General features: G+C 37.4%; 1 protein-coding gene across 5 annotated transcripts in view; it reads left to right on the top strand.

Annotated features, from left to right (window-relative positions):
* The first annotated feature begins 12562 nt into the window (after nt 1–12562).
* The window catches only part of OSBPL6 (oxysterol binding protein like 6), a 56874-nt gene continuing 45126 nt past the window's right edge, over nt 12563–24310 (top strand). For all 5 annotated transcript variants that reach the window (XM_015634952.2, XM_015634953.2, XM_015634949.2 and 2 more), the window contains exons 1-2: nt 12563–12796; nt 24123–24218. In XM_015634952.2, the coding sequence (XP_015490438.1) occupies nt 12695–12796; nt 24123–24218 (198 nt within the window). In that variant the 5' untranslated portion in view covers nt 12563–12694. The remainder of the gene's footprint in view (nt 12797–24122; nt 24219–24310) is intronic.

The following is a 24310-nucleotide window of genomic DNA, read 5'->3' as shown; positions in this document are numbered from 1 at the left end:
AGAGAAAGAGAGCTTACATTTCCTTTATGAATTAAGCAAGGTGACTGTTCATGGAAAGCCATCACTGGTACCTATGATTCACCCTGTCCAGCTGACCAGCGTGGAGATGGTCACGACTGCAGACTCTTTCAGCGCTCCTGGTCAATGTCATCACTTTGCTGCACTATAGGAGCAATTCTGTCGACTCCTAGATTTTGCATCCCTCCCTTGCTATGCCCTGGCTGCAGCTGAGTCACTGCCTTTGGCCAGATGCTGGGTTTGCCTCTTGGCTGTTCCTTTCAGTTGCGGTGCTTGCTGCTGGCTGTGACGTTAATGCACATCAGCCAGCGCAGCGCTGAGTGTTGCTCTCACCCTGGAACATCACTTTTGGCTGCTGACCAACTCTGGGCACGTGTGCTTGCTCAGGAAAAGAAGGAAGCAATTCTTTTTATTTTCCCAAATACTAATAATTTTCTTTCTGTCTCACCTTAAAATAAACTTTGGGTTTTCACCCTCCAGGTTCTGTGACATGTGTGAGAGCTTGCTGCAGGTTTTTCATTTAGTCTACCTCACTGATAATCTGAGAAGCTCTCCAAAAGGCACCTCTCTAATGATATTTACTTCTATAAATGTAAAATATGGAATTCTGACATTCATAGGTAGAAGAAAAATTAATTATTTTATGTGTGGTAACGTTTTTAAAAAGTTTTAAATTCACCTTATGAAGGGCTTAAAGAAAATTTCATTCATAGCAATGTAGGTAGAATGAAAAATATGTAAGTACCTGGTAAATAAGGCATGATTTGAAAAGTTCTTACATAGGGTTAATGATTTTCTAAATCAAAGTTTCAAAAATTTGGAGTTAAATTTAAGATACTGTATGTATGTGAGTGGTGTTTTAAATGAAGAATCCTTAATGAGGACTTTGAGAGAATTTATTGCAACTTGCAAACTCTGTATCTTCTGTAGCTGATCTGAGTCCATGCTAAAATTATACTCCTTAAAATGCTTTCGTGGAGTACAGCTGACCCTGAGTAAGTGCTGATGTTGCTGGAATAACTTTAAGCCTCTCAATACAAACTATTTTGCAAAGGAAATTGCAAATAATTTGTGATAAAATCATAGTGTACCACAGGTTTAGTAGTGTTAAAATAAGACATCTTTTGCTTGCTGTCACACCATTCATTTTTTGTTTAGATGAAGGTGAAAAATGATTTCTTCATATCTCAGCCCTAGAGAGAAAGACTAATTTATTGTAAAGTGGCAGGGTGAAGCCATTTGGTCTTTAAATGCTAATTTTAGGTTCTCTTTGTTTATTTTTTTTTTTCTTATTACTAGAATCTGCAGTCATGGCCTCTCCCATGAAGAGCAGGTTTTTGCAAATAAAGAATACGTTTAAAATTTTTTCTAAAGAATTTTTGTGCTGTGAGCTAAGCTTCTAAGATGTGATCTTTGACATAAAAAAAAGTGGGGCATCTATAGAGCTTAGGTTAGAAATGGAAAGATAAATTCCAAGGAGCATGACTGTGTGCAATTCATGAGAGAACATGAACAAAGAAGGAGGAAAGGGGACCTGACACAGTCATGAAGTACAAAGGAATAACTGGGTCGGTAGGGAGGTAGTCTGTGCCTCAGGACTGCAGGATGAGGGAGAGGAAGAATGAAAATACTGGAGTGGGGGCAGAGAGGTTGGTCTTTGATGGGAATGGGTTTTCAGAACCCAGAGCAATTGTGAGAATCTGGGGTGATGCTAGATAAGAACAGTGGGGTAAAAAAGAATTTATAGTAAAAAATTATGTTAATAATATCTAGTGGCATTTCAAGGATTTGTGTTTCTACTGCTCTGTTATCCCTACAAATCTTTTGTGCTGGTTGTCACAGGTAATTTATATGGCACTTGGGAGATGGAAAGGTTCTTAAACATCAAATATCTCACAAGCACCTATCAAGGCTGGCAGGTGTGAACGTTGATCATTAGCACAGAACACTCCTCTTCTCTAGCCTGTGTAAAATTAGCCTGGCTCTCAGTTAATGACTGAGCTTTATACACCGTGTTTCAGACAGCTCCATCTGAGTGGCTCAGTTTATCCTTGGCTGCTGTTGTATGTATGTTGTGGTTTGTTGTGTGTCAGGCAGAGGGAAACTAACTACATGTTGTCCAAGTGATGCTGATCTGGCAGTTATGCAATTATGATCATCACTTAACTGAAGTGTTAAAAAGCAAATTGTTTTTAGACAGGGTTTTCAGCTGGGTATTACTAACCTTGGTGTTTTCTATAAGCCACCAAAATGTATGTGTCCTGTCCCAAATTATGAGGAAGTGTAATTAGTGTAATGCTCAAGGAGAACAGCAGTGTTTGATGTTAGGAGGGAGGGATGGTTGCTTGCCAGCTGGCATGTTTGCTAATTTATGGGTGTCTAACTGTTAATTGTGGCAAAAGATTTCTGTACTTTTTGTCCAATATCCTGTTGAAGCACACCATGCTTGCAACCGTGTCCTATATGATTAATCATCATGTTGATGTCTAGTTTGTATAAACAAGAACTGCTCTGGGAACTTGAGGAGTTACTGTTGGGCTCAAGCAAGCTCTCAGCCCTCCTCTTAATTTACTAAATACAAGCCTTTCTGCACATCTGACTATAAAATGTTTGTCAATTCTTCAGTTATGCCAATTCTTCTCTAAACTTCATCAAGCTTGTTAAAAATCTTTTAGTAACCTGAGAAAACTGAAGTTGGGTGACCAAAGTGTTGTAAAAACAGTGTATTTGTGCACTAGCAAATTTTGCATTTGTACAGAGCTCTTCTGCATAGTAGGCAAAAGTTTGACGAAGGCTCTTGGCTAAGACCTGAGTTTAAACATATTTAAAGGAGAAATAATTTTCACATTCTTAATAATGCAGGAAAATTAATAACTTTTTTTTGATTTGTGGTCAGTTTACAACACTGAGAGCTTTTCCACTGGAGCTGTATGGTTTGATATGTTATATGGTTTATTTCAAATAGGAGCTAAACTGGAAAATTCCTTTGTTAAATTCCATATGTTATATGACTCCAGTGTTCTATTCTGGTTTTATAATCTGTGTGTATAAAAATCAATACATATTAGTAATAATTTTCTGTCTTCAATATGTTTGGGAAATCACTGACTGATTGTAAACATACAGCTTTTCAATGATGAGAATAGTCTAGAACTACTCAGATATTTCCTTCTGTGCCAGGTGCCTTAGGGCATTGCTGTCCTCATATTAGATCATGCTTTGTGCACAGGCAAAGGCAGTTCAGTGTGGTGTGATTTCAGATGAAATTATTAGCAGTGTTAGAAGTAGAGAGTGTCGTCTATGACAAATAAATGTTACTCTTGACTACACTGTGATTTTGGTCAGTGTTAGCTGAATGTTGATTCATTAGTATTCCAAAGGTAGGAAGAATTAAACATATCTAGCAGTTGATATGTGCTGGACTTGGAGGATAGGAAATACTATGTTTTTCCCATATGGAAGAGAGTCAAGAGATAACCAGCTGGGCAGAAAAAGGGATTTTTCTGTTATTGTGGGGTTTGTTTTGTCTCTGTTTCACTCTGTCAGGAAACTACTTTTGAGCCAACTGCCTATTTTTATGTTCAGTTTAATTTCAGTCAATATGTCTTAGACTTTTCAGGAAATTCAAAAGTAATTATTCCATCTCAGGCTCTTTTCAGCCATGTCTGTGATTCCTAATGTATTTCTCAAGTGCTCAAGACATTTTTGGCATTTTTTGTTGCCATGAGCAGTAATTGTCTATTTTTCTTTCTTGTCTTTCTGATGGAAAGATCTCTGAGTAAGGTGCAGAGAAATTTGTGTAGTAATGAGATACAAAGAATTACTTTATGATGTATTCCTGCTCTTCCATGGAAAGTTAGGTTTTAGACATATGTGTCAGTAAGAAAAACAAATATTAACAGTGATCAGAATCTTTCTCTAGACTTGAGGAACATTTAACATTGTTCCATACAAAAGATCAGACTTAATAAATGCCTAGTGACAGATGAGGATAAAATTGGAAAACCGTAAGTGGAAAAATAACTGGGCTGCACCAGAGGTGGAATTAAGAAAAAAATAATTCCTTTTATTTTGTCTCTCTTTTTCTGTGTTGCTTTGTTTCTTCTTGATTGGTTGGTTTCAGTTGTGGAAAGGGAGAGGCTGCATTACGGTGTAACCTGAACTTTTGCCATGGAATGGGTCATTAGGCTGGCCAGAATTAATTTCTTCTCCCAAATCAGCAGTGATGACTGAGCTTTGGAATATATTTAAAAAAAAACAGACCTTGAAAATTCTGGTCTGAATCTGAAAATGTCTTCTCACACCTCTACACAAACACCCATTGTAATCCTCATTGTATTTTATCAGTATTAATTATCTTCACCATTATAAATCTTTCTTTCTAACCTGCATATATTTATCTCACCTTTGTTTCCTGCTTAGATTTTGTTAGACCTTTGAGAAGAATTCTCATAATAAAGTCCTTCCCCCATATAGTGGGCTATAGATTGTCATCCAGTGACACTTCAATCTCCTATTTGACAAACTAAACAGATTGACCTCTATAAATCTTTTATTAGTAGTGATGTTTTTCAATCTTGTGGTCATGCTTATGGTTCTCTCTTGAACCCATTTGTGAATGTCTTTGAAATGCTGACAGCAGAACTGGACACAGTGATTTAGTAGCAGTCACAGAGAGAATGCAGCCTCCCTATTCCTTCTCAATATTTCCCAGATTACCTATAAGCCATTAAATATATTATCCTGTGCAGCTGTGATCTCCCTATTCTTTGTCAAGCTAATTACTTCTAGGAGTAAAATTGCATTCTGATTTTTGATCCTGGATGTGACCTTCCACACAGCACCCCAAAAACCTTGGTTGGTGAAGCTCTGACTAATCTGCTGTTTTGTCTCCTCTCTCTCTTCTCCATGACCTGATCAAACTCCATCAATTCTAACCTTTTATTCATTCACATAAACACATTGTGTTTATATTGAGACAACACTGATTTTTCTTTTATTTTTTACATCCTTCCTACAAACATTTGATAATAATATTCAAAAACAGTAAAATAGGCAGCCCTTAATTTGCTGTGAGTCAAAATTTTACTTGCTAGTTTTGAAACATATAGCAAAAATGTAATGTTTTTGTGGTAGTGGAAATAAAACATGCAGAGAAACAAGAGAACTGAATACATGAAAGGCAGTAAAATGCGGCCAGACAACATGGATTTCAAGGGTCACAAGAAACTTTTAGGCTCTGAAGGATTAATACAATTTTTGTGAGAATATTTTATAAGGGAAATTTGTTTCTTTGCTTTAGATTGCTGTTTGGTTGAGATTTTATTAAAAAGCAGCTAAAGTGTCTTGAGAATTCTAACTTATATTTCTTTTGTCCAAGTTGCTGAGTGGTAAAGAAAAAAGTAATTAGTAAAATAAAGAAATTATTTCTGATTTTTATTTTTTAAGAGCTTGTTAAAAATTGTGAGGGTTTTTCCAATGGAAAATGAATGAAAATGTTTTATTCTTTAAAGCATTTCCTGAGTTTTGATTTTTTTTAATTGAAAAATGTGGTTCTCTGAAAAATTCTGGATGAAAATGAAAAATTCCCCATCAATATTTTCTGTTTTTAACAAAGGGATATTATAGCATGTACTGCATTCTTTTTCTTTGTTTTTTTTTTTTTTTAAAATATGTCCTAGATGTAGGTTAGTCTAGAGAGGATGATGATGTCCACCAGTTAGTTTTTCCTGTTTAATGTTTAACCGGTATAGATTGCCCATTTTTGTTTCTATATTTGTGACTCTGTGAACGCTCTGCTCACAGCAGTCTGTTTGAGATGCATGTGACAGAGGCTGATAGTGCTGACTCTCAACTATGCAAACCATTTTCGTGCCATGCAGATCAATAGTACTCTATTACTGTAATAGCCTGAGGAACACGGAACAACAAAGATTTCCTAATGAAAACTAGGATCACATCAGCTGTTGAGGCAGTCCTCAGAGGCTGCAAATGGTTTGAGGGTTTGTTTTGAAATTGTCATCTAAACTGGAGGTTTCGACATGCTGGGAGTCTGCTAATTGCTATGAGTGCTTCAGGGTCTCTGGAAGGGCAGAAAACCCTGCTTAATCGTGTAGGCAAGCAGAAAATAGAAAAGACAGATGTTGTGCTATCCTCTTCTTGTCTGAATCTGATTATCTGTTTTTTGACCTCATCCGTCTATTTGATGAAGTCTGTCATAATTGTGTATTTTGCAGAGATACATGCCCATGCAAGTAATTTTTTGAATATTATTTTTAGTCTTTATATTATTGAGACATGCTTGGACTAGCCACTCAGGATAACAACTATAACTCAGAGTTAAGGAAATCATACCAAGTGTTGGGGCACATAACATTGTGTTAAAGATGACATGAAATAATCATGTTAAACATGTTTCTCAATGTTTGCTGTTACAGCAGTCTCCTGTACAACATGCTCTGTATGATGTAGGATTACATTTAGAAGCAGAACTTAAAAGCTAAAAACCTACAAGATTTTCTCACCTGCATACTGCCCTCCTCAAAAAACAAACAAAGCAAAATACCCCAAATCAAAATCTCCCTTTAACCTGAGCACCAAAAAAACCCTTAGGACTTTAAAAAATACCGCATTTAACTTGGTTGTTCTTTTGGGAAACAGCATGTTAATTTATTTTAATTTCCTTGATAATTCCTCCAATGAATGCTTGTCATGGGAGGTTGTGAAATGTAGGGCTGTGAAACATGACATCTATGAAATTGTTTTTTATTCCATTACTTTGACTGCATTACTGAATATCAATCAGTCAAGGAGAAATGGTATCCTAATTAAGAACAGTGATACTTTAGACTTTGCTGTTATTGACATAAACATTGTGTCTTAGCCAATTAACTATTTAATCTTGGAAGAGTTTGCAGGAAACTGCATGTGTAAATTAGGTAAGTGCTGTTCTTATTCTTTTATGTCATTGAAATATGACATAAAAACCCTTGGGGTTTTTATCAGCTGAATTTAGCGTTTGCATTGTTACTGAGTACGACTAGTTATATATTTAGCTAAGTTAGCAGAGTGATCAGAGAGGTGAAGGAGATGAGGCCCACATCTAACACCCAGCAAGCCCTGTAAGCAAGCAGGAGGCAGCAGAGTTGTGCTGAAGCCCAGCAGTGAAGTGACTGTAGGAGAAAGGCTGAGTGTGTGCCCGCATCGCCCGCAGCAGAGAGGCTGCTGATCAACGCCGTGATCTCGGGCAGTCGTCAGCACTGCTGCTGACAATTTGCTCACCATAGTTTGCCATTTTCACAGAGTCATTACATTTGGAAGAGACCTGTAAGGTCAAAGAATGAAAACACAATTCTGCCAAGTTCATCTCTAAACCATGTCACCAAGTACTGCAGCTACATGTCTTTTAAATACCTTCAGGGAAGGTGACTGCTGCTTCCTTGGACAGCCTCAGTGTTCTTATTTTAGTGAGGGACCCACAGCTGGACACAGGATTCAAGGTGTGGCCTTACCAGTGCCAAGTACAGGGTGACAATCACTCCCCTGGTCCTGCTGGCCACTCTACTCCTGATCCAGGCCAGGATGCCTTTGTCCTTCTTGGCCACCTGGGCGCACACTGGCTTATGTTCAGCTGCCTGTGGACCAGCACCCCCAGGCCCTTTTCCACTGAGCTTTCCAGATGCCTATTTCCTATAGCATTGCATGGGGTTAAAGGTCTTTAGACACGATCTTAAAGATATTTTCCAATCTAAACATTTCTATGGTCATGGAAGTTGCAAACGGCGCAAAGTGCAGCAGGTTGGTCTGTATCAGAGCTCTTTTCCAGGGGAAATGCTGCACACAACTCATTTCCTAGCTACAGGCAGGATCTAAAGCCTCTTGAATAAGGGATAGAGATGATTTATGGCAGTATTTAGGCACTGTATGCATTGCTGTATATAATATCAGATTGAGACTTTGCATATGCCAGTGTTGTTATGAATGCCTGAGAACAGACATGTACATTTGTTATCCAAACCTTCAGTGCGCAGTTCTTAAGAATACCTGAAAAGAGAAATGGTAATACAGACATATGACTTCTAATATCTTCTATCTTAAAAAATCATTTAGTGCTATCTAGAGTTCCCATTTTTCCTGTAGCACCTCACTTATTCCTACGTATAAATATTGGACCTCAAAATAAATCATGACTGTCTCCCTTAGATCAAGTGTTCTTTTGCTGTCTTTTAATCAGTGATTTAAAACTCACTGCTCAGATATCTGCTAATAAAATTTAAAATTAATTGACGAAGACCATTTCTTAAGAAGTTAATAAAAGGATGTGGCTGATTCTCAAATAGTGTCTGTAAAGGGATTGGTTCCTTTGTTTGTTAAAAATAAAAAACAACAAACTGCTTATTTCCCACAAGTGTCTATTAAATCACCACATCATTGCCACTGCATTGAGAAGTTTTATTTCCATTATATTTTTGTGTTTGTAACATTTATGTACCGTAACAAAAGCGGGGTTATGATTTTCCTGCATGGAAGGTCAGCAGTGAAGAAGGAAAGAGGCAGTTGCATATTGCTCATTGTATGAGAACAAAGGTTGGCCTTCAGTGGGTGCTCGAATATTGAATGACTGTGTTCCACAGCACCACAGAAAACCTCTGCCTTCCCAAGTGAAAAGCAGCCCCTGATCAGTTTGAATGTTTTCCTTGAATGAATGCCAGTGACAGTTGCATACTTCTGCTTCGTTTATGTCTAAAGATTCATCTCTGTGCTCTAAATTGTCTTCTCAAATTACTCCAATACCACAAGAGATATTAAACACTGAAGTATTCTGGGCACTCTTGCAGAAAAGACTCAATCTGAGTGAGAAGCAACATAACATTAATCACAGAAGTCTGTTATTTGAGTCCAGACTTCATTTTGAGTCACCGATTGAAAACTTTAATTTATCTTTTATACGCCATGCATTTATTCATAACTCTGGATTTATACGATTTATGTACCTGTTGTTTTTCATCATTTCTCCTAATAGCTTTCTCACAAACCACACTGCAGTTGATGCAGTTGCCCTTGGTGGAATATTTTTAGATTATGGGACAGGACAGAGATTTCCTGTTCATTGTCAATGGACTTGTCATACTGCTACTTCTGAATGGCCAAACTCTCTCTGCAGTGTCTGCTTTTCTCACTATAGGCCATGTTTCTTCTGCATGCTGGGAGCAATGAATGAATCTCCCTGTCACATTTGCTGGGCTCAATCAAGTCATGGTCCTGAGCTGGCAGGTGCTTCTGAGCAGCTCACTGGGGATGAAATTGGTGTGCTCAAAATGCACCCAACAAGTTGATATTACTTGGATATGCAGCAATTAATAACCAACCAGCCAATGCTCTTACCCTTACCTATGTAATTTTTTTTTTCCCAATTGATTTCTGATAAAATAGATTAAAATACTTCCAGGTAGAAGATATATTTGCTGTGAAGTAAAGGAATAATAAAATTTGCCTTATACTTGTCAGGAACAAATGCATAATTATGAGGAGGTCATCCCCACTCATCCTAAACCTATCATCATAGTTTTTGAATGTGTTTTTAGATTTTCTGTTACTCTCCAGAAACTTAATACCATGGTATATGACTTGCTCCTGTTCCCATTAAAGTCAATAGCAAAATTGCTAGTGACTGATGGAAAAAGCCTGTGAAAAATGTTTCAAAAACAATGTTTTCATTTTGGTAAATTCAATTTGTTGGCCAAAAATTAGATTTTTAATTGTTTGCTTCAATCACAGTTACAAAGAGACTGGCGTCCCTTTATGTCAGTTCCACTAGATTTATTCCTTCTAACATGCTCTAAAAAAGATCTATTGCTCAAACTTTAAGCCAAATTTGGAAAATAGACTCTTAGCAATATAGAAAGAATCCAAATTCAATGTTCAAGAACAGTAAGAAGTAGCTCTGTGCTCTTTCTAAGTTGCCTATTATTTTTTTTTTCTGTGCTTACAAAGCATGTTTTCTCAAATATTCCAGTTGTCTTTTTTTAATTTCAATCCTGAAGTGCACTGTTTCTTAATCAGAAGTTTCTATGTGTATAAATAATATGGGTTTAGTATTGAATCTATTTTTGCTGTGAAATAGGGAAAGAGGAAATGTTTCCTTCTTTTAGTGTGAAGAGGGGTGGTTTAGAATTTTTGGCATTTTTTGTTTTGTTGTGGTCACAAGTCAGTGTGGTGTGAGCAATTTGCTGGTTAGGTTCAGCTCTTAGTGCTTGGAGGGTGCAACAGAACCATCGTGGAGCTTGGCTCAGGTGTAAGCCACTACTTTTATTTAATTCCTTTCAAAAGAAGAAGTCCATAGTTGACAGAATCCCAGACTTGGCAGCTATTTACAGAACTGGTTTCTTGTGTACTGCTTGTTAGCATTGTGGTTGCTTCATACAAAAGCATCAACTGCTTCCCAAGAGCCTTCAGAACACACTTGAAGTGCCAGACCACTGTCCTTCTGTGCTATTACTAAATATAAATTTTTCCACTTGAGTCAACTGAGTGAAGATCAGATGTTTTAAAAAGGGTTTGATTTTCATTTGCCCAAAGGCTACTCTGCTAAAAAAAAATTCAGTGACCTCATAGCTGAAAGTAACTGCAGATTTCCTATTAAATAACTCCAGTGTTCTGCATAGCTCTGTGAACTAGGATTATGTTTTTGTTCTGATTTTTGTAATTTAATTTTTGATATAAATGAAAATCGCATAGACCTTGAGATATCCCTGTTGGTACACTTCTTTGACTAAAAATTCCCTGTTGCATTTGTAGGATATGAAAATGCTGTTAAACTAGACCAGCAGTCCCTTGGTATGCTAGGATAGAAGGAAAAGCCTTTCTTTGGGTTCATCTTCATTATGTTTTCCCTCTGAAGTTCTGAAACAAATGTGCTGTGCAGCTTGTTTCTTTCTTCCTGCAACCTTTTGTCTTGCTATAGCTCCAGCATAACCCATCTTCTTAGGCTTCTTCTGTGAGGAACTTCTCATCCTGAAAAGAATACAGAATTGGCCAGGGTGTTCAGGGAATGTGGGCACGTTTTGCTGTTGGAGCAGCCATGTCCTTCCAGTCACATCACTGGGATGCTGTGTAGCCTCTGTGTGCAGTATGTGGGATTTGTAATTCTCTAGGAGACTTCTTGATGGAGATTGAAGCTCATTCATAAGATATAGATAATATTCATCCTTACAAAAGTACTGATAAGGTGATAAAAACTGATAAAGTGATGCCGTTCCACTCTCCCTTAGAACAGCAAGCAGAAAAGGTGTCTGTTTTGAATTGTCACAGATCTTGGCTCCAGCAGGAGTGTGTTTCTTAGGATGCAGTATTCAGAAGCAGGTGTCACGATGTAAATAATTATTTAGCTACCACTCTGTGAGTATCTGGGCTCAGGATGATATTCTTGCATGGATATCTGTTTTGTCTGGAGATACTCTGTGTTCAATAGGGCATCATTTCTTGAGTGTGCAGTCATGTCTGAGTGTTAATGCATTTTTGTCCTGATCTGATTTTACATGGTGCAGGACAGCACCTTTCTCCACACCCATCTGCAGCTAGCTGTGCTGTGCTGACCCTTGGTGTGCTGTCAGCACAGTGAATGTGGAAGGGCACTATTTCAAAATTAGAAGGGCAGTGGAGAAGATATGTCATCTGCCTGAAGCTAACATCTCATTCAGGGAACAATTTTATCCAAGGTTAATGGAAGATCAGACACTGTATCAGTCAGCTGAAGCAAGATCACGGCGATCTGTTAAACACGGAGAAGCGTAACTCCGTTCCTGAACTGTCATGATGTACCTGCAGCATTTTGATAGGGTTTGACAGGTGGTGTTTGACTATTTATTGACACAGATATCCTCTGTGCTGCTCTAAGTATCTGTTTTTCTCTTCGTGGGTGGAAATTAGAGGTTTGGGTGGAGAGAAGGGAGAGAAATTTTCTGCTATTAGTGAAGCGGTGATGTACCAACAGTGGCTGAGAAAACAGTAATGGGAACGCCCCCTGCACTGGGTAAGCCCTGGCCAGGAGCCAAATGACCCCCCAACCACACACTCCCCTGCCTCAGTAACACCTTTGATACTGCAGGTGAGGGCACCACCTTTGAGAGAGGGTTTTTAAAAAACCTGCAGAGTTCTTAATTTAACTGCAGGGTTCTTATGAGGTACTGATGATAATGCGGTGTTCAGTGGTATCTGTGTTCTAAGGGAAGCCCTGAGGAGTTACTGCATAATGTCATGATATTATGCAGGATAATGCCCCCATACCAAGCATTTGTAAACTTTGCCTGAGAATTGCTGTAAATTACTTAAGCCTTTCTTTAGGGTTTTTTAAAGTCATACCTCTTTCATCTTCTGTGAGAAGGCAGAACAATGCATTTGTGTTTGTGCTGGGTAGTTGTTGGGGAGTAAAAGATTGGGAGATGTGTTGGATTAAATAGTCAACAGATTTCTTTGCTGCAGAGCTACTTTGGAGTGAGGGTATGTTCATTCATCCTTTCTCTCACATTTTTCTTTATTAAGGTGCAGTTCAGCTGAGACTGACTTCCTCTTTGGCTATCCATAAACTGTGAAACAGAAGGATGCAGGAGACTATCCCCTGCCTTTTCGTCCATGAGTGATAAGAGCACAAGATCATTAATACAAGTTTGCTGCAAAGATGAGTTCAGAGGAGAAGAGTATATCTCCAGCTCACAAAACATCCACTCCATCACATAGAAGTGCCTCCTCCTCATCATCCTCTCAGAGAGACAGGAGGCAGGTAAGGAGATACTCCAGTTGTTTGTATCATCCAGTGGGATGACACATTTATTTCTGTAATGGGGCTGTTAGTTCTTGTTAGCTCTAGATTTGTTTGCTTATAGCATTGGATGATAGCACTAGAGCCAAAACTTGTTGATTTTCTGAGTTTACTTTTTCCATTTCCTGAAGTGGCTTGAAAAGGATTTAGAAGCAACATGGGCACTATGTACAGCACTGGAACAGGAAGTATATAATCTCATGGAAAAGTAGGGAACATGCTCTGAAGTATTTTGGGACTTGGTTTCTTTGGCAGCATGATCGTACAGTTGCGTTTTGTGTCACCTGTGAATATCTCTTTTTGTAAATCCAACAACAGAGATGCATTATCCTTTTGGAAAGTGGTAATTCAGTTTAAATACCATGTTGTTCATCCTTTCTGTAAACACCTAATGTTTTAAATATTATTTGTTTCACTATAAATTAACACTGATTTTACTACCTCATAGAGTACTAATCCAGTTATGTTAGACTTCCATTTTTAAGAGACTCTTGTTTATGTGGTTGTAATTCTCCAGGATCTCTTTGAGTGAAGACTTTATTAATTCCCCTCAAAACAACTTGAGCTTTCCTGTGGGGTTTTTTTGAGGGCTGGGTGTACAGTGTGACCACAATATCAGTGGGAGCACTACAGAAAATATCAAAGCTCTCTACTAGGTTACAGATAAATTCATGCATGCATATTTTACAAATGCAAAGGTTGATACAGAAAAACTGATTAGAACAGAAACATAGTTTAAACTGTCATCCATGAAAAGGAGTTAAATAATTAAAAAAAAAAATCAAATAAAAATCATTGGCTTAGGAATGCTTTCTCAGCTACTTGTATGGAAGTTCTGATACTATTTTCTCAGCTGCTGCTGAGGAAGTTTCTTCCCTTAAGAAAATTTTGAAATACAAGAATTTTTAATGAAAACTCTAAAATTTACAACTTTGAATGTAAATAGCCTCACCACAAGGTACTTTTTAAATGTTGAATTGGGAGAAGAATTCTGATGTATGCTCGATAAAAGGCAGTAAATGTGTGCGGAATTTTTAATAGCTTCCCTTGCTTAAGTAAATACAAAAAGTATTTTCTCACAGATGATAAATATTTTCCCTTTCACAGTGTACAGGATTTTGGATAGCTGCATTTAGTTAATTAAGTTTTGGTTGGGATATAACCTTTTAATTTTTCATGAATTCTGTCTGGAGCAAGAATTTTGATATAATTTGTTTAAAGCATTGGTGTATTTTATCTCCCACATTTAAGCCCAGAGAATGTAAATGCAAGACTCACATGAGCTGCTACTCTCAGCTAAGAGCCTGTTCACTGAGTTTTCTTTGTAATTAGGTAGTTTGACACAATCATGCAACTAGAATTAAAAATAAAAAAATTACCTCTTGGGAATACATTTTACCATAAATCTAATGGCTACCATATCTGTTACCATAGCAACAGTACAGAGCAAGGTATACCTGTCATTATAATGAAATGGATGCTTAACTTTAAGTCCATATTTGATCATGGAAACGTGAAATATGATTTTAAAATAATGCTATAAAGGTTGATGGTGTGATGCATGCAGAGGATCCCATAAAGTGTGGTGATGCTTAACGATGTACTTAGGCATGTAAATGTGGACTGGAAGAGCTACTCTGAGGCATTTGTTTTTTTGCCTTAGTTCTTTCAGTGTTAAAGGCAGGAGAATGAAGGGGTGAGCAATTTCCTCTGCAGAAAGAAACAGAGCTGCAGCGTGCAGCGCGGCATCAACTGCAGTGGTGCTGTGCCCAGGGAAAGGAGCATGCACACTTCCTCTCTGCATGTAGACACAGCCAAACATCCATTTCATCTCACCATCTACTGCAACAGCTGTACTTTTAATCTCTTTCCTAGCTTGTGGTATTATTTTTATATGTTTTGTTTTCCATAGGCTTTTGCCCAAACACAATGATAGCAGGGGGTAGGGGATTTTGATTCAGGGGCTATCAGATTTTACTTTTAAAAGGTTTTGAAATTCTATCTTGCTGCCTCCTTGGACTCTTCAGAAGAGCTAGTGGAAAAGCAGCCTTCCAAATTGGTAATATAAATTAATATGGAAAGTGATGTGACTGGATGAAGTGCCAATGTAGCTTTTATTGTCATATGTGAGGATAACACTGGATATTTCTAGATGGTTAATGATTGAAACCGTCTCATCATATAATTCCAGTCAAAGTCATACCAGCAATTATGGAACAGTTTCCCAATAAATTATAGTACAGGAAGCTGAATGAGTTTGAACACAACTATGATAAATCATTTCAGGGAGAGTGGAAAATGTCGTGCTGTATATAATGCTTGCATTTTAATGTAGCTTTTTTATTTGTACAGTATACATCACCTAAGAGGATTAGCAGTCAACAAAAGCTTTGACATTGCCAATTTGCAGGCTCCATGACTAAGAAATAGATAAATGAATAGACTAATGAAGCCAGCAATAACTAAAAAAACTGATTTCAGGTTTTTGTCATTCATTTTCATTACAACCATGTTTAATTTGGATGATTAGACAGAAGAAGGCCCAGAAACAAACTGTTTTGTTTAACTCCTGAGCTGGACAGGTTGGCAAGGCAGTTGTCATACCCTCGATAAGGAACACTTTAGCAGGGAGCAGCAACAGTTTTTCCTGCTGTGGAACCGTTGCAGAGCATGAAACCTGTCACTTCCACTGTCAATAAGGTACAAAAGGTAGCATAAAACGTGCAATTCTGAGAGCCTTTTTTTGTGGGCCATGCTAACAGGGTAGATTCTTGTGTTTCATCCCTTATGTAATTCTGAAAAGGCTAGCTATGTACTGCTGCACAACAAAACGGAGCAAAACAAACAACTCTAAGAAGTACAGCTGAATATGGTAAAATTGTATGTTGTATATTCAGTTTTATGGGTATAAGTTCTTTATGAATATTCTGTATTTTTTATTGGTGAAGTATGCAGCTCATAAGGCAGACTGTAGTATATTATATATTCTCTGCAATGTGTGGGTAGTTATATTGTGCTGAGAAGAAAGAAATAAGTACATCATAGGGTTAATAATGGGCAGTTTGGCAAATTGGAGCCTGACCTCAGGCTACTAAACTGAGGGAGTGATACAGAAGGAAAGTAAGAATATTGAAACTGTGAAAAAGGGGAAGATTTTGGCTTTTCTGACCAACCTCTAAAAGCTAGCTAATACATGATGTGGAAATAGATGTTGCAGTGTTTTCTATTTTAAATGTCAGGATTTCTCTTCTAATGTCTTAATTTTCTTTTGGGTCTTTTCTGGGGGAGAGATGATCAGCTGTTCTCTCATTCTTGTTGTGTTTTTCTTCATCAGTTTACTTCTTCAACAAATCCTTGGTTCTTTTCCTACACTGCTACCTCAGAAGAAGAAAAGCTTTTAGTCCTATTGCATTTAGCCTTGTGTGGTCACCTTTCTACCAGAGGAGTTTTCATATTTCAAAAGACTGTTGTCTTTTAGCCATATGTAAAGAGGGAAAGGTGAGGGCTTTGAAGGAAGAGGAAATAAGATTTTCCAGAGCAGCAATCTGCTTTTCAGGTTTTAATATGGCTTGTTGTTTGTTTAGGATTTTTTTTTTCCCTTCTATACAAGCAGTATTGACTAATAGAAGGGGTGTACCCAAGGGATTCACAAAGGACTGAGTTTGGGCTGAAGATGTTTACATGACATTTAGAAGCAGAGTGTGATTCCAAGGCTCTGGTCTTGCCTAAGGGTCTGCACTGAAAAATGCCTATTTAGCTTTTTACACCACTGTATTTTAATTGTCAAAGTAGTCCTCTGGAGGTTGTATTTCCTGATTTCCTGAGGTGGGTGTCACCATTTTGTAGATGCTTAGACAGTGCTGCTCATACAAGATTGCGATGTGATATAACCTAATGTATTCCATGTGGAAGAGACGTCTGAGTGCATTTATGTACCTTCTTTATTCTGAAAGTGGGTAGCAGCCTACATGCTTGCTCACTGCTGTCAGCCTGATGTGACATCTGGGAAAAATATTCTTGTTGGTTACCTGTAGATTTCATTTGTTCCTGTCTCCCTGTGACTTGTAAAGAAAGAAAGGCGAGGATGTAGACATGGTACAGACCTGAGAACATGCAGCCTTACTTCTAGCTCTGCAGCAAAGCAGAGACTTTTAGAAGCCTTTTTACTTTGCAGTAGTCAGTGAGAAGTATTTGAATAATAATTATTAATCTCTCTGAGAGTTTCAAACTAAAGAGGCTACTAAATGCCAAGTACTGTTTTTACAGTGATGTAATTCTCTTGTGCTCGCTTTCCTAATTAACTTTCTTCACATAAAACTATTCAAGCAGGATTAGAGCAGGAAGTGTTGAGTACTTTAAAAGCAACAACTCACTGGAGCAAGCAAATATTCTGAGGGAGCCAAAGAATGAAATATCAGAATTGTTAACAAAAACATGCAATTATTCTTTAAATTGATTAGTTGCTGCTACTCTACAGCATTTTTTATTTTTTTTCTTGTGCCTTTGACAGAGTGTGAAAATGTTCCTTAGGTTTGGAAGGTAGTGGGTCTTACTTCAGTGTCTGAAAAAATGTCTGGATCAATGTAACTTTTAAAGTTATAGAGTACTCATGTAAATGTTAGGTTCAATGCCATAACACTTTATAAAAATGAAATCATAAATCTCAGACCTGTAAGATTTTTATCATTTAAATGATAAAATTGCTGAGTGAACATCTACACTAGATACAATCAGAAGGTGGCTAAACTTACGAAGTTCTTTGGACAGGTGTGTCTGGGGGTGGGATAGGAACCCCTGCAAGTGAGACTCAGAGGGAATGGGTACAGATTGATCCCAGGGGTGAGGCAGACCCTTGGGTAGTGATGCTGATGGGTGCATTGGAAGTATGAGACATTCTCCAGTGCTGGGAATTTTTGTGGAAAGGCTGCTGGCATATACTGGCAGCAGCACATGCCCAGGATCCCAATACACCTGGGTGCATCAGGCTGGCTCAGTGTGTGTGTGAGGCTAGCCTGCAGGCACACAGCAGATGTCCTTCATGTTGTGCCTGTCTTTCTGCCTAGAATTTACCTGAGAGATAGACAGCAAACAGAAGAAGTGCTTCTGTCCATGTGTGTGGGATGTGCCTCTGCAGTCTGGATCTGGAGATACTTGGATCATGACTGCTCCTGCCCTTGGTAATTCCTGTAGTGGTTTAGAGTGTGGTCTGGAGCACAGACATGGAGATTAATAGATGGAGATGCTGTCTCTTCCCAAGAAAGACTTGGCCTTAAAGCTTAGAAGAAATGAAATGGTCTGGAGCAGTCAAGGACAGTGATAGCATTTATACCAGGGCTGTGTGTACATATACCCTGAGCTTCATAAACATTGCTATCTCAGTTATCCTACCTCTAGGAGTGCTTTACAGGTTTCATGGAGAATGCTGAAGTTCAGATGTGAGCTATGAAGAAAGATTTCTTTTTTAAAAATATGTCAGTTTGATTGCAAATGGTGCCTGTAGCTGTCTTCTATTACAGAACCAGGGGAATTTCCCTCATAAAAGCTTAATTACCCATGCAAATGATGACAGATAATTTAAGATGGCATTTTCAGAACATGGTCACTTTTGCATTCCTCTTGTCTCTTTTTTTCTCTCATGCATACAGTCCTATATATGCATGTCTCACTTTTGTTGAGAATACAAAAACTCAAAGTACAGCACACACACACACTCATACAAAATTTGGAAGGAAAAAGTGCAACTCTTCTGAAGTGCCATTGAGGATTTCTGGGAAACAAATGAGAGAGAAGAAAGAGAAGCATGCCTGTATTTTTATTTCCTCAGTGAAGAGGAAAGGCACGGAAGTGAAGAGGGAGGGTGATGGCAGGTATGATATGGAGACTTCTGTTTTCCAGACACTCTTGTGTGATTGAGATTATCCACATGCAAAATATACAAATGTATTAGTCAGAATAACTGTGTGCCTTAGTAATGCTTTTCTGATTCTTTTCCTGTTTTTATTAAACACTTTATAACCTGGAATTGAAAATGAGGCGATTACATAAAAATATTTTTTCCCCTAGTAGAATAATATTTCATGTAAAAAAAAAAAAAAATTGGATTACAATTTTTTCAACCTCTCTTTTTCCTATCTCATATATTTTTATACTGTGTATATTGTAGTTTAAAGGATATTGAGAAAGGCTAAGATGGTAGCTTACAGCAGGAAGTGAAAGTCACAGGAAGAAAGGTCTTTCTTCTGAACCTATGCATCTTTTAAAGAGATCCAACTTCTTCATTTATTATTTGTGTTAACATTGACTCCCTTTCATGTCTAGAATGTTTCATTCATAGAAAAATCAACACATCAAGGAATGATTTTCTTTTGTGTATGGAATTTTATTTTCCTGCCTTTTTTCTTTTAAACTATATCAGCATTATTAATATGAACAGCTAGCCTGAGACAATTTAACAGAATATCAAGTCTTTTAATTGTGATTATTCAATAGTCATAAAAAAGCTTTCTATCATTAGCTTAAGTTTGAATTCTCTCTGTCAGGCACTTTAAATTTATCTGTTTGTGCTATCTTAAGGTAAGTGCAAAGGGAGAAGACTGACATTAACACCCGGGCTGTGACTTGGTATTGTTCTGGTAGAAGGAAGGTTGCTGTTGCAATGATAGATAGCTCTTTTCTGCTTTATCCAGTTGTGCTAATGATTCCCTCCAAGAAGCTCTTCATGAGAGCAAGAGCTTATTTGTCTTCAGAATTTATCAAAAATCACCTTGAAAAGCAAAGGCTTCCTTGCTGCCAGAGCCTAAAAGCATTGACACAAAGTACAATAAAAGCTGGAGTTCTGGAAAGGGCTGACAGAGAGCTCCTGAGCTAACAAATCTTTGACATTTCTGTTACACAAGAAGGGTTTACTTTGCATATCCCAGGAAAGAGGTAGGCATACATACCTGGATTTTATTCATGTGCTACAGAACTGCACCTTATATATACTTGTCTTTCAGTAAAAAGGTTACAAAAAGAAAATGTTGCTCTTAAATACATTTCTGTACAAGATGAACATGTGTTACAAGAAGAAAAAAGCCATACTAACTGTGTTTGCTATTCACAAGGTACTGCTATGTTCCTTTGTCTGTTAGCTGATAGCTGAGATTGCTGAAAACAGCTATGGAGCAGTGCCAATAGAAAAGACTGAGGATAAGAATAGGACCATGATGGCTTTATAAAATGTATACATTGAAATACAGAGGAATGCATTGAAGAGATATGGTTGTTTTGCTTTGCACTCACTCTTCTCTCCCAAAATATATTCAAGAATCTGTCTTTCTTCCAACATTAACAGGAGGAAAGCCAGAGGTGGCTGAGAATCAGCCTAAGAAAAAAGCAAGTTTCAAGATTATAACCTTGAAAATAATACAACCTTAGCAAATAATATTGCAGATTAACTTGCCATGTATCGCAGCTTGTTTAGAAAGTATAAAAATTGTGTATGCAGTCAAATCCGTATCTACTGTAGGACTTCTGTGTTTCAGAGAGACACGAGTGTCAGACTTGTCTTTTACTGGATATTCTACCTCTGCTTACTCAAAATCTCTTTTCTTTCCTTGACTTTCCTGTGAAAACAATTGAATGCCATTAGTTTTAATAGAAATTCAGACTCAGTAAGGAAAGGCTAGGGTCTTCAGCCTCTGGTCTGATGAGACCAACCCTACCATTGGAATGGGGAGGAGAATCAGAGGAAAGAAAAGGTAAAACTTGAGAGTTGAGATAAGAACAGTTTAGTAATTGAAATAAAATATGACTGTAATAGAAAGAAAGAACAAGAGAAAAAGAAATGAAGCACAAGAAAGGCATGTGATGCCCAGTACATTGTCTCACCACCTGCAGTTGAGGCCCAGCCCATCTCCAGCAGTGATCATCCTCACCTCCCTCAGTTTATACACTGTCCTTGTTCTGTGATGTGGAATATCCCTTGGACCAGTCCAGGTCTCCTGTCCTGCCATGCCCCTGCCAGCTCCTCATGCACCTCCTCACTGGCAGAGTATGGGAAACTGAAAAGTGCTTGATTTAGGGTAAGAACTACTCAGCAGCAGCCAAAGCATCACTGTGCCTTCAACACTGTTCTCATACTAAATCCAAAACACAGCACTATACCAGCTACTCGCAAGGAAATGGACTCGGTCCCAGCCAAAACCAGGACAACAAGCTCTAGGACTCATTGAGCTCCAAAGTGAGAAGCTGGCAAGACACATGGAAGGATATTGTAAAACACGTTTTCCATTCCTGCCTTCCAGTGAAGATGAGAATGTGATACAACATCATAGCACTATTTTATTTCCTCCATCAATTTCCTTCTCCTTCATGTCTTTGGGGAAAAAAGGAAAAAAAAGGAAGGTGGAACAAGCTTTTGTGTTCCCCATACGGCATGCTAGGGTTATTTTGAGGCAAATGTGTGTAACATATGTAGTGTATGTTGTAGATAATAATAAAGATGGAGAAAAGACGTTAGGATGAAGATTTTGCAATGGAATTACATAGTAATTTGAGTTAAACTAGTAATTGTGTTGAGTTAGTTTTCAAGAGCACATGGAATTGGCTGGTGCTGGCATTTTCCTCTAAGAGAAACCATCTATAGTGCATAAATAATCCTGGAACATGGGGGGAGTCAGGAATGCAGCAATGCAGACGCTGATTTTGTCTGTCTGAATTTTTGGGATGAGAGGAATAAGAGTACCAGGTTGATTGATATCCCTAGTTCAATGGATTATCATTCATTTTTTTGGTTTAATTATAAGTAAACCCCAAAAGCTGTGTTGATCTGCCTTTTTCTTTCTCCTTATCAGCTTTTTTATTACTGCTTCATTTAACAACTCTGTTTTTCATGTTAAAATACAAAAAAAACACCCCTTGATAATAATGTCAAGATTTAAATAATTTTTATTTCTTTGATTCTAAATAACTAAGCTCTTGGACTGTAAAATTAGCTGCTTTTTAAAATGGCAAGCAATTGTGTGATTTCTAGCTGTAATTTTGCAGAAAAATAACACGCATTAATGGAAAACATTTTTCACCAAGTAAAGTCTCTTAATATTATGCTAGAGACATGTCACAAATCTAAAAATATGATCTTGTGTCAGTGTAATTGTGGTCATGAGTAAAGAGAATTGAAAAGCAAGCATATATAGACAACAAGCCAACACTTCTGGAAGTAAGGAATGTAAAGAAGGCAATTTTATTTAAAAGGTGTTCATTTTCTAATTTTCAAACAAATAGCTGAATAAGTCAGCATTCATTAAAATGCTGCTGGCTAATAATGTATTTCTCAACTGAAGTGGAACTGTAATGACTGAAGGCTAATTAAAAAAAAAAAAAAAAAGACACAGAACCTTCCTGACTTAAAATCATGTAATTGAAAATGTCACTGGAAATCTGGCAAGCTAAGGGCTGTTGGGCTACTCCTCTCTAAATATTGTACAAAATGAAATTGCAGTTATGTAACAACAAACTGCACCAGCTGCTACATAGGAGACCTTCAGAACATCTGTGTTGGGCATTGCTCCATCTCAGGATGGATGGATTCCTGCCTGCCAGACAAAACTGGCAAGGAAGTTGGGAATCATCCTGATTATGCTAATCAAGAGACATTTTAATCTTCCTTAGAGGAACAAATTTAGCTTCTTTTGTATATTGTTAAAATGTCATACTGTTTATGTAAGTAGCATTTCCTTTATTTGGTAAGAAAACTTATTTTCATTAGGAACTTTGTGGTTCTCAGCTCAAATTAGTTTATTAAATTATTTGATATGTAACATAGACACTTGTGCTACATACATACTTCTTTTCATCATCTGACTAGTAAACCACACTAGACTAAATCAGTAGGTTGAACTTACTTTGATAAAGCTGAAGTTTTTAAAGCATAAATGACAAAGCTTTTCACTGGTTGACCCTGGAGTAACATAATACTGCTGCTTTTTCACATTATTCACTGTAAAATTTAATTAAAAGTAACTGAAAATAAATGTTGATTATCGTTGCATAATCAGGCAGGGACACTGATTAAACTCCACTGAAAACAGAGATACTCCCTATATTTTCCTATTCTCATTCACAGTCACTACTTGAAAGAGAACAAGGAAGGTCTGTGTGTTGCTCTGCAGCAAGATGTGGTCTGTGTTCTACATAGGCATTTAAATTAATAGCTGTGTTTATTTTTATTTAGGTTTGTTATGGTCCTTATGTACTTAATCATTTGTATAAACAATAATATTTACATTTCCTTTTTTATGTGCTTTTATATTCCCTGATTGTTTCTGCTGCTGCTGGTACTTGGGTAATCTCTTCTTCAGTCAATGTAAAGTAGCTTAATTGTGAACAAAATTTAATTGGCATTTTCAGTTGAGAAAAACATATGCTTCTCAGAGGGTAATTGCAATTGCAAGTTTGTCATTGTGCTGTGTGTCCTGGAAATGAAGTACTTTTATTTTATGCCAAAGAGATACCAATGACATGTTGTGGTAGAATTCTTACCAAATAGCAGTATGAGATGTAACAAAATTTCACCAGAGAATGAAATGCAGATCCATACATGAGGATTGTGGTCATTGTGGTATCAAAAATGCTTTTTCTTTTATAAAATAGGAGCGAAACATTTATGGAAAATGGAAAGACATGTTTAGATGTCTTTTAAGAACAGCAATTTTTCAGGACTAGTAGTGACATTATGTATTTCATTTTTATTACACTGTTTTGAAGATCAATTTTTATAGTATTGTCATATGTAAAAACAGCTGCAGTGTTTTAAGATCACGGTGTTCCATGAATGTTCACCAGCAAGCCCATCAGCTGAGACACAGTAACTGATCTTGTTAATACCTGTAATCTATTTAAAAGCATTCCTGTAGTGCGTGACTTTATCTCAGCTGAGAAGCCAATAACAAAATGCTAAGGTGTGATAATGAATATTTTAGAGGCAGTAGTATCTCATGTGAAGTGAATGTAGGGCAGTGGTGACTGCACAGTATGTGCACTCAGTGTCTTGTATATTAACAGAAAACATGATAAGTCTGGTTAGGAGCACTTAGAATCTCTGTAGATGTAAGAGCTGGATTACTTGTTTTTCCTAGCTCTTTTTTTGTTCAACATCATTTCTAGGTTAAACTAAAGAAATTAAAAACCCAGTAATAAAAAAGGAGAAGTATATTGCTTCTGAAGGCAAACCATTTGTTCATTCAAGTCGTGGATGGGTGGTATTTTGTGTTTTGAGCCATGATGTTGTCTTTAATTATTTTTTTAGAGTGTTCATATTTTGGAGCGAAAGGCTTCTTCAGGAAGCACAGACCCTTCTTTAAGCAAGCAGTTCCTTGAAAGTGATCATCTCTCTCTATCCAAGGTAAGCAAAAGCCTGGGATGGAGTCTGGGCAGTGTTTCCCTCTAGAGTTACAAAATAGTTTGACTAACACTTCAGGGACAGGGTTTTGTATG

Source organism: Parus major, chromosome 7 (assembly GCF_001522545.3).
Source record: "Parus major isolate Abel chromosome 7, Parus_major1.1, whole genome shotgun sequence".
Lineage (NCBI taxonomy): Eukaryota > Metazoa > Chordata > Aves > Passeriformes > Paridae > Parus > Parus major.
Note: the sequence above shows the minus strand (reverse complement) of the source record. Positions and strands in the feature narration are given on the sequence as shown.